The 11,681-nt window shown below is 42.2% G+C and overlaps 1 protein-coding gene across 1 annotated transcript; it reads right to left on the minus strand.

Moving 5' to 3' along the window:
* Window positions 1-7,988: 7,988 nt before the first annotated feature.
* Window positions 7,989-11,681, minus strand: LOC117776239 (protein DEK-like). The gene is made up of 12 exons (XM_034609951.1): window positions 11,556-11,681; window positions 10,983-11,131; window positions 10,473-10,571; window positions 10,239-10,348; window positions 10,048-10,142; window positions 9,646-9,775; window positions 9,234-9,471; window positions 9,135-9,150; window positions 8,872-8,987; window positions 8,580-8,722; window positions 8,396-8,464; window positions 7,989-8,221 (listed from the first exon to the last, which is right to left on the minus strand). Exons 2-12 carry the CDS (start codon window positions 11,104-11,106, stop codon window positions 8,210-8,212), a joined length of 1,152 nt encoding a protein of 383 aa, XP_034465842.1. The 5' UTR covers window positions 11,107-11,131; window positions 11,556-11,681; the 3' UTR covers window positions 7,989-8,209.

Genomic DNA, 11,681 nt, shown 5'->3' on the forward strand with positions numbered 1-11,681 from the left:
GGGTGCAATATTTATAATAATAGGTAGAACTTCAGCAGGAGGGGGAGTCACGTGGCTAGTGCACAGGCTGGTCCCAGCCTCAAGGCACTGGAATTCGCCAATGATGAGGAGCCGCTCCCAGTTTCGTCCCTCCTTTGACAGTAGCTGACAAATCTTCACATTCTGACAGTGTTTGGTTTGGTGTTTTAAAACAAGCCTTGAATCGGCTGACAGCTTGTGAGCTTTCAGTATGGCATGCACATGTTCCTATCTGTCCTTCAGACCCTAGTGGCCGCTGCTTGAATTCTTTCTAAGGGTATGTCAGTATTTTTTAAGAAAACAGTGCATTCATCTATGTGTGATTTTTGGAATAAAGCTAATGGAGTTTATGCTGTAATATAGTAAGTTAGGTATGAGAACAAGTTAAAGTACAGTTTATTGTCTGCCACAGATGTACAGTCTTCTCAGACAGGCATTATCAGACAGGTGCAAGACTGAACTGCGATGTGACACACACACCCACACACAACAATCAACTTCAAGATTAAAACCAGCCAGCAACGGCTACTATCAGTCACTATGTGAAGGCTGCACATTTTCCCACCTATTCAGATTCAGCCCAAACTGCCCCTGCCCCCACCCCTGTCTAACATACTGCACTGTTTAGTTCAGTTTCATTGCCATCTTCACAGACACATATTCAAAGAAGAACATAGATTTTAGTCTTAACAATATTCAAAGGAAAACATAGATTTTAGTCTTAACAAATCCCTCCTTTCACACCATTTCATGGTGTGAACAACTTACTGGGGATCATCCACGAACTCCCCAACCTCCATCACATCCAATGCAAACTCATCACTATCATCACCACCCAACAAAGCAACTGATAGGGTGGGGGAGGGGGCATGGTTTCCTTGGTCAGAGCCGTGGTGATGAGTCGGCTGAGCAAGGTCCTAAAGCAAGGGATGCAGCAGCAGCCACAGGTGACTAGGATAGCTGAAAAGATAGCTAGGGAGAGGAGGCAGGATGCAATTCGCCCTTTCCATTTGCCGAATGCAGTGTTCATCCAGCTATGTAGGGGGTTGTTAATTCCAGAGTCTGCGGCCATGTCCTGTGCCATGGTGCGTAAGGCGGAGAGGGCCCTGGTCACCGAGCCATCAGGGGCGGTATTGCTGGGGATAAATGTACAACAAGAACTTCCTATCATAGTGCACACACCACCCTTTTCTGCCAGTAGGAGGTCTAGGGCCATTCGGTTCTGTGTGACCATAAGGGACGTAGGGGCGAGCTGTTCGGATAGGCCTGTTATGGCGTTTCGACTAAGGTTGGTGAGGCGTTGGAAATTGAAATGGACGTAGTTAATGCGATCCACGTTTTTGTTGGGAGTTACCCATATCCAGATAGACTCAAATCCCGCTGCAACTTGATCCACTAATTTATATTGGTCTGGAACACCCCGAGGAATCCCTATGGCGTCTATGTATGTGGGTGAGTCCTTATTTAAGTCAAAGTGCGTAGTTCGTCGTCGACGGGTGCTAGTGGGTTGTGCTGAGCGGGGAGAGAAGATAGTCAGGGGCATGGCCAATTGAACAAGTGTGCAGGAAACCTTCCAGTTTGAAGGAAGGCGGTTCCTCAAGCGTTTTCCTCCACAGTACCAGAAGAGGTCACTGCGGGCCCACTCCAGCTGTGTGGCGTTGTGCCAGTTGGTAACATTGATGTTTCTAGAACACCAGGAGGACGGTATCGAACCCATCTCTCTGTGAGATGAGTTACCTTTTTTAGTCAGACACGTGTAATTTCCCTTTACTGGAGTAAATATAGGGGCAGCGTGTTGTTTGGCGCCGGGGGAAAGAGATGACTGAGAGTAGAACAGTTGGCGGGACTGGCTTCCATGTGTAAGCCATACATGCAATCAAAACCGGGTCGATCCGAGTCTATCAGTAGGGGGCCGGGGCTGACTGCAGACTATACAATTAGTGAGGTTTTGGGAACGGGCGGTAAAGTGGACCCATTTTAGCCATATGTTTTCATCAGTGTATCCAGTCTCTATTTCTACCACATCTTCAACGGTACTGGCGTCGTAATATTGTACATCAGGGGAGCTGGGTGGGGATGGTAGTGGTGAGGTGGATTCAGGGGGAGAGCTCGTGGAGTCATCAGACAGGAAGGGGAAGGCTGAGTTCTAGGGGAGGAGGAACGGACGTTTATCCTACCGATGCCCATTGGGTCAGCTCCTGTCATGTCTACTCCTAAAACAAAATAATAAGGACTTGTTGGTGCGGCTCTTTTAGTCAATTTGCTATAGTGGAGATGTTTAAGAGTCATTAAGAGACTATTGTCGGGGAACCGGCAGGCGTGATCCTCCAGGTGAGGGTGATGTTTCTTTGGAGCTGTCCTAAGGGGTTTTGTGCATTGTATCTGTGGGTGTAACCCTTGGGGCCTGTGTTCCACAAAACGTGTTATCAAAGGTTTATCATTTTGCATTCATCTCTAAACCATTGTTTTTTATATATGATATCAGGAACCATATGAACATGTGATGTACAATGCCGAAAAGTAATTTTTCATTTCTAAGCATGTGATTGCTTCTAATATCAATGTGTGTGTGTCAGTGACATTTGGTGTGTCACTTTCATGTGTGTGTGGTGTGGGTGCGATACCATGTATCTCAGGCGTCGAATGAATCAGAGTTTCCACCGCTCTCTCTTGGCCCCCCCCTCATCAAATCTGCCTGAGCAGCTGCACCTCGTTCCTCCGGACACTCCCTCGCCCAATGTCCCCTCTTTCCACACCTGTAGCAGGTGTCTGCTGTTCTGTTCGTGGAGGAATACAGGGCAGAGGTCAACGGCTGGGGCTGAAGCCACTTCAGGTCTCTGAAGAGGGGCACAGTCGAGATCGTGGTCCACTCTGACACACTGAGGCACTGTAGGATACAAAGAAAACTTTTTCTGTGCAGATTTATCTGTTCGTTCACATTCATTGGCCATTTTATCACATTCATTCCCTTGGGTAGCACACTGCATTTGCAATGACAAAGAAACAGTTGCAGGTGTATGCTTTTTATGTAGATGCAATGAAGAGATGTGTGTGTGTGTGAAGAGTTGAACTGTGTGAGTGTGTGTGTGTGTGAACTATGTGTTGTGAGAACTACGTGTGTGGACTGAGGGAATATTAAAATCCCAGGAGATAAGACACAGACACATGCTGAAGGCCTCTTCGACGTCTTGTTGGGGGAGATGAGCACAGTCTCAGATTTGTGGCTCTGATGTCATTTTGGCAGTTTACACAAGCAGAAATAGTATGCATAAGCAGAGATAATATTTAGTGTGGTATAATGATAAAATGTTTCCATTACATTCCTCCCTTTTGATCATAAAATGATCACAACATCAGATACAAAATTTACTTGCAAAATGTCAGCACATATTATATCTAAGGGTGAAAATCTCAAGTAAAATTCTTAAGTAGTCTTTATCTTCCAATTCTAAAAACAAAGAAAATTAAATAAATAAAGAATTTCTGTGTGGAAATTGCTTCTTCACTCCAAATTCGATCTCTATTCGGTTAAGGATATATCATTTCACAGTACCAATTTTGCTTGGATATGTGTAACAGTGCAAGGAACCCTCTAATTTTGTGCACTATAAAAAATATTATGGTTGGCGGTCTCGATAGCAAATTTAGTTGGATTATATTGTCATAACTCTAAAACCATTTTAGGAAAAATTATATTATAACATAATCATGCAAGTTCACCTTTTCAAAGAGCAATGAACATTATTCAGTCTGACATTTGAATTTGAATTTTAAAATATCCTTGTTTGAATAAAACATAAAGAAAACAAATAAAACAAACATCTAATAAAGACATAAAAAACATAAAGAAAATAAAAAACAAACATCTAATAAAACAATAAAAAACATAAAGAAAATAAACAACTCCAACTAAAATACCAGATAAGATGGACTCTCTAGTCCCATTAACGAAAATTGCTCTTGAATACATAAAAACATTTGACACAGGATATATGTTACCAGCTCAGTAAACTGCTTCTCTAATTGAATTGTTAAAATACAAAACATTCATATTGTACAATTACAAATTGTTGGGACAATTACTAACCGAACTTTTTACCTTCACAACCTTGGGATAAGAACAGTTTAATAATCTTATCAAATAGGAGCACTAAAATTGATTAAACAAAAGATGTGCTCAAACATAAAGTTAAACTGGGAATTAAATATCTGAATTCATTACAAAGTATTATATAGAATTTGTCACAAAAAAGTCAACAGTCCTGTCTTAATTATCTATGGAGTTAGAGCAACAGAAACACATTTATTAGAATTATAAGAATTCACTGCCTGATTACTAGAAATCACACTTGTAACCGAAATCATGGAAAGCAGTAGGGATTTGTCTCAGGTAGGAAAAAAACAAAACATTGATGGCCTCACCCACAGGGGTGAAGTCCTGCTATCTCCATCGTCATTTACATTATCTGCGTGTTTCTCTTTGCTCATATGGAACTCAGAGGTGCGTAGCTGAGTTTAAAGTAGAGTATACAAGCTTATATTTGGAAATAATCAAGACAAGACATACAGATAGACCCTCCTTTTGTGGTCAACGTATTACTTTAAGATTTTGAGGAGGAGTCGGCCAAATCAGTGGCTACTTCTCGTAAAGACCGAGAAGGTGGGTCAGTGGGTGCACAATGTGTGAGGTGGTGCCAAATTGCTCCTGTTTTTTCCTTTTAATCGGATCGCATGTGAGGTACACTCTGTTACCTCCCAAGGTCCTGTCCACCTAGGGTCAGGCCACTTTCTCTTGTGAACTTTGACCCTTACCCAATCACCCGGTCTTACTGGAACAGGAGTCTCCGTGGGGGTCTTGTCAGAACATCCAGCAGCCGCCTAGACCTTTGCAGACAAAACTTCAGTAAGATTAGTTAAAGCTTTCATGTAGTCAGTCAATTTCTCCTGACATACATCCAACCCGGGTCCATAACCAGTGTCTCGAGGAGGCCCTGGCATGGGCCGTCCTGTGAGAAGCTCATGTGGGGATAGATGGGTGACACCATTGGATGAACTTCTTATTGACATGAGCGCCAAGGGCAGTGCTTCAACCCACGACGAGTGAGGTGTTGTGATATGCTAGTGCTGTGACATGTTGCTGTAATGTGTGTGTATCTGTGTGGGGGGTTGGTCGTGTTGGTATGTCAGGGGTGTGTATCTCTAACTGTAAAAAGTTCCTGTCGTCATTTGTCTCTTAGTGGAAAAAATAAAAAATTAAAATTAAAAAATAAAAAATAAAAACACAATCAATCCAATGCTGTCAAACCAGTTGTAACCCGAGCTGTAATGTCCCTTGGTCTCCCCCAGGTGGCAGGCGTACACCGCTAGTTGTACGTTCTTTTATCCTTCACCAGATGGCGACCTCGTTCTATTTTTCTTATTTCGTTATTTATTCTGTCTCTGTCAGCCGGGTGACCTTCCTCTTGTTATCTCCTCCTAATTTGGTTCTCACTCGTTTTCCACACACACACTTTCATTCACATTTGTATCAAACTTAGTGCTGTGTCACCATAGTTCCTTTACATGAAGTTCATATTAGGACTACTCGGATCAGTTCCATTACCCACATATTAGTTACCTTAAGTTCTTTAATCAATCTCCAAATCGCTATTGTTTAGTATTTAATAAATACCCACACATTCAGACCTCTTAAATCTTATATTTTTTATGTTGTCAGTTTTTTGGTCTCTGTCAGTCTTTTTATTCTAGTCAGTTACTTCATCTGTCAGTCCTCGTAACACGTTATGGTCCCGGCATCTTTTAATTTGTGCCCGATTCAAGCAACGGTGTGTCTGGCTAGTTAAGCTCCTCACTCGTCAGTGCCGGTAGCCCCTTCCTCCAGTTCACACCCTAATCCCAGATTAGGTTGCACGGATGCAATCTATTGCTTGAATCGTCTGTCTTTTCTCCAACCTGAATTAGTTTTAAGGGTTCGTGCGTCACAGGGTGTGGCGCCCGTCCCGCGCAGGTCCTTGACCTCGCTTTGATCTTGTTTCTTCTGAGCCAAGACAGGGTCCCGGACCCCACACAAGGTCCCTGACCTTTCACAGGGTCCCAGACCTCTGTTTATTTGACATAGCCCCTCATTGCTTCCATAAAACACAGAACGGTATAGTTTACCTCCTTTTCTCCTCTCCGCACACTCACAATCTATATCAATGTCTATATAACTAATGCAGAATTTGTTTTAACAGGTTTCTGCTTACCTTTTAAGTTGGCGCCTTGTGAGTATGTAGAGAATCGATCGGAGCGGCCTCGACTTTGGGTTCCGGCCTTTCTGGTCAAAAGTTCCCTACAGGATCACGTCGGGGTCACCATATTTGTCGTGTTCTTTTTTCCTTAGGTAGAGATGGTAGAGTCGGTCTGGTTCAAAAAAGTATTTATTTAGAAGCAATGAACAGCTACTACATAGCTATGGGCACTCAACGTACAACCCGCAAGCCGCCTAATACCGCCAGGGAAGTCAAGAGTCGCCCCGAACGGACGACAGGTGCAATATTTATAATAATAGGTAGAACTTCAGCAGGAGGGGGAGTCACGTGGCTAGTGCACAGGCTGGTCCCAGCCTCAAGGCACTGGAATTCGCCAATGATGAGGAGCCGCTCCCAGTTTCGTCCCTCCTTTGACAGTAGCTGACAAATCTTCACATTCTGACAGTGTTTGGTTTGGTGTTTTAAAACAAGCCTTGAATCGGCTGACAGCTTGTGAGCGTTCAGTATGGCATGCACATGTTCCTATCTGTCCTTCAGACCCTAGTGGCCGCTGCTTGAATTCTTTCTAAGGGTATGTCAGTATTTTTTAAGAAAACAGTGCATTCATCTATGTGTGATTTTTGGAATAAAGCTAATGGAGTTTATGCTGTAATATTGTAAGTTAGGTATTAGAACAAGTTAAAGTACAGTTTATTGTCTGCCACAGATGTACAGTCTTCTCAGACAGGCATTATCAGACAGGTGCAAGACTGAACTGCGATGTGACGCGCACACACACACACACACACAACAATCAACTTCAAGATTAAAACCAGCCAGCAACGGCTACTATCAGTCACTATGTGAAGGCTGCACATTTTCCCACCTATTCAGATTCAGCCCAAACTGCCCCTGCCCCCACCCCTGTCTAACATACTGCACTTGTTTAGTTCAGTTTCATTGCCATCTTCACAGACACATATTCAAAGAAGAACATAGATTTTAGTCTTAACAAATGTCAGTGTAAATAGATTTAGTTCCCACAACACAAAACCACTGCTGGGAAATCGGCCTCATAGCGTTTCCTCACTGATGTTCACTGATGTTCAGGTTCACAACAAAACCTTGATGAATTCTTTTTGAGAAGTGAAACGTGTCAAAGTTAAAGTTCAACAACCAAGAAGTGACTCAAACCACATCAAGACAGTTTTGTTAAAAAAGGTAGAATTTTATTCAGGAAGTAAACGACTGTTAATCTATGAATGTGAAAAGTGTAAATGATGTTTGACAGAGAAAATCACCAAAGGGAACGAACAAATCCAAAATCCACAATAAAAAAGGTTTGACTGTTTTCAGCTTCAAGACAATTAATTACAAATGTTTAAATCAAAAATAACTTAATCTAATAAGAAACACACATTTTTTTATCCAAAAATAAAAATGAGTCAAAAGCAAAGATCAGGTTTGTAAAAATGTGTTTTAAATAAAAACAAACACAAAAACACATGAATTCTTACAATGTCCAATATTGTAACCTGCAAAACTGCTTGTATTTGAAGCCAAATGCATCAAGTCAAATTATAGAATTAATGAATCAAACATTTTCTAACAGAGCAGTTGTTTAATTCAGATTTTCTGATACAAACTCTTGTATGAAGTCGACTTCACTGAAGAAAACTACACAACAGTTTGTAAAGTTGAAGAAATGTTGGTTTTTCCACTTGTTTTGAAAAATTGTCCTTTTTTTATTGATTAAAATTTTTTTCCTACTTTGCTTTGGACTCGAGCAGAACATTAAAAAAGATGAACGATGTGGAGGTAACGTGAAACATTCATAATAATAAAAAACAATCATGTATAAAACAGTTTTTTATGAAAACAAACAGAACTAATGAAACAAACTTTTCAGTCCTTTGTGCTGAACTCTTCTTCTCTTGTGAAGTTTCACGACTTCCTGATCTTCATGTGATGAGCTGTGAGAGAACGGTCACAACACCAACATCAAACCAACTTCTATACACTTCACTGGGGCTTTTTTACGACTGCCTTAAAATTCTTGAACATAAAAAACATGTTATAAATAAGTTTAAGTTGAGAAGAGTGGATTAATTAATTATATATATATGCGTGTGTGTTCAGATACTCACAGATTTGACTGTCTGTTTGATGTAGTCCTTTTTGCTGCTCAGGTCGTGGTCTGGGAAGCTGTCAAACACCTGAAAGTGTTGTAATTATTTGATGACTTATTCATTTAAAATGAATTTGAAATGTGCAGGATGTAAAGATAGCTCTGCTCCTTTCTCAGGCCTGTGAGCGGAGGCGGCCTCTCACCCTCTGACAGATCTGTTTCATGGTCATCTCCTCCAGATTCGCCTCCTTCAGCAAACTCTGGACCGTGTCCTTCAGCTGTCCGTCGGTCGGGGCTTTCTTGATCATCTTGATGAGCGGCTCGTCGTCGTCTGAACTGTCGTCTGCTGCACGTGAAAACACAAAGCTGTGATGAGGCCGACTGTGGAAATGGTCTGTTACTTACACTGACAGGTGATTCACACTCATCTTTTTCTATCACCAGGTAGATGATCAGCTTTAAAGAACCAACACGTTTAGATCAGATCCCTCTCACCTGTGTTCGTGTTGTTTTTGCGGTTGCTGCTGCTGTCGGCCTTCTTTGTCTTGGCCGCAGGTTTGACCACAGCAGGCTTCTTCTTTTTGGGCTGTAAAACAAAATTATTTATTAAACTGTCAGGGCGTAGCAGAGAAAATTACTTATACATGAACATTTAAAGCAATTTTATTAAAATACTGCTGGTATTAATTAACAGTTTCTACTAAAAGAAATATGTAAAGTAAAAATGTCATCAAATAGTGGTACTTATCAGCTTGAACAATGTGGAGTTTGGGCCTAAAAAAAATTCCATTAACCAAAAATTTTACACAATTGTTGGAAAGTGAATGAAACATTTCCCAGAGGATCAGAACACAAACATTCCAGTTCTGTGCTTGGGTCGGAAAATCTCACATCATAATCCTCATCATCCTCCTCGTCGTCATCCTCGTCACTGCTAGAGTAAATGCCGCTGGCTTTGGACTTGCGTCCTGCTTTGGACTTTTTGGGACTGGACGAGCTCATGGGTTTGGATTTGCTCTTTTTCTTGGTCGGTGTCTTCGAGTTGTCGCCCGACAGTTTCCTCTTTGACGTCCTCTTCTTCTTCGCAGGGCGACGCTGCAGAGACACAAACAGAAGCTTCAGAATCTAAACTTTAAGGTTTGAAACTACAAGATAAACTTTACTTAAAACTTCAACATTGAAATTAAATGTATTTCATCATAAGAAAATAAAAACACTATTTATTGTCACTGTATCATGTTTTAACAAGCAATGATTCCTTTAGTTCACCTTCCCACTGTTTTTAGGTGCAATGAGGAAAGTCATGATCCTGTCGACCAGATCCATGTAAGCTCCGTTCTTCTTCAGATCCAAAACACCACAGACAACTTTCAGCTTTTTGTTGTTGAAATTTGAATTTCTGCATCAAAAGAACAGAAGAAAACATGAAGCTCATTGTTCACCTTCAGCAATTAAAACAAATCTTTAAATAGATGTAGTTATTCATTTCCATAGAAAGTCATTTGTCATTGTAAAGACAGTCTATTGTCGGTTTATATCAACACAGTTTGAAGGATGGAGAATGTTTCCGCTTTCATTCCCAGAGTTGAAAAGTAATGCTGAGTTGTAGATCAGGTAAAGCTCACTGAGCCTCGGATTCAACCAGATGAAAGTTTCTACACAGAAACTTACGTGCGGAGCTTGTCTCGTTTTTTGATGTACTGTTCACTGTCGCCATCGAAACCAAATCCGTTAAACAGACGCAAGTTCTTCTTTATTGTGGCTATCTGTTGAAAGAGCAAAGAGATCATCCTTAAATAAACTGGGACTGAAAGTGACCGAAGGTGAAAAGGTTTCATCTCGACGGCTGCGGATGTTCGTACCTTTCCCAGTCTGTCGAACAGGATGGCGTGAAGAGGTTTCAGATCAGCTGGCTTCATCTTGGTGAGCTGGAAGCTGGTGCGTGGAATGTCTCCTAATTTATCTCCACTACCTGAAAAGATGTGAAGTCAAAAGAACGTCAGTATTATATCTGTAAATATCCGGATAGCTCCTCTTTAAATAACAAATATTCATCTCCAGGAATGAAGCCATGTCTCTCATAGTTGAATATTCACCATCTTCAATCTTGAGCTTCTCCATTTCCTTGGGTGCCTGGAAATTGAACCTCTCGAAGGTTTTCTTTGGCCGCTTGCCCTCGATGATGTCACCAACAACTGTAACGAGGATGAAAAACAGAAAGTAAACAATAGAGATGTTCCACAACCAACACCAGCATCAAACATGCATCCGATGCTGCCGTAAATGGCGAGTCGCGCATTAGCGAGTATGTGAATCTATGTTTCACTGATGTGATACCACGTCTTTAATGCATTTTAGTACTTTCACCCTCAAAAACTGCCGCCCCCCCCCCCAGAAATCCCTTCTTCTTCACTGCTCAAAAACAGCAGTTGCGGTGCACTGCCACTGCCAACTACTGTTTTTAGAGCGGTGAAGAAGTTTAACATCTAAAGCAAACTGAGCCACAGACTAAACTATGACGACCAGTGACAGCTCCTGTATGAACTGATTCGTTTCAGGTTTCACCACCACAGAAGAATCAGCTGTTGTGTCAAACGTCTCTTTACCGGATGCTTTGACACGACTCATGTTCACACTGGAAAGCTCTTCCTGCGACGTCTCCTGCTGGTCCTCCACTTGCTCCTCGGACACTGCAGAGCTGTCCACGGCTTCCTCCACCACTTCACTCATGTCTGCCTCCGTCCGTCTGAGTGTCAACGTGTCCTGACGGGAGGAAGACAAACGGGTTGACAGAGACTTGTATCCAGATGTGTACCAACAAGCACACAGAGGATTTCATAGAGTTCAACTTCTCTGTAGACTGTAAATACAAGTTTATACCAACAATCTGGATTCATATGTGAAAACTGCAGGAAGTATCTGCCGCCGTTGTAAGTATTATCTATTACATATTGAAATACTTATTGGACAGCAGCAGCCAACTAAATGCTTGTAAATCAAAGATCCACCTTCTCTCTCCTTCTTCTTCACAATAAACGTCGGAGTTGATTCGCGCGCTCAAACTTGCCCCCGGTTCAAAGCGGTTAGCTCCTGTTAGCCCGCCATCCCACTGCGGAGAGAACTACAACTCCCACACTCCCCCCCGGGCCGCTGCGGCGTGTGTGTGTGCGCGCTCCTCACCCGGTGCTGACCGTTTCCCGGTGGCTTTCAGAACCGAACCCGGTGTCGGTGTGTGTCTGCGCGGAGCTCCGTGTTGTTAGCTCCGTGTTGTTACCCGCCTCCTGCTAGCGCGGACTTCTTCTTCT

The sequence above is a fragment of the Hippoglossus hippoglossus genome, chromosome 16, assembly GCF_009819705.1.
Source record: "Hippoglossus hippoglossus isolate fHipHip1 chromosome 16, fHipHip1.pri, whole genome shotgun sequence".
Classification (NCBI taxonomy): Eukaryota; Metazoa; Chordata; class Actinopteri; order Pleuronectiformes; family Pleuronectidae; genus Hippoglossus; species Hippoglossus hippoglossus.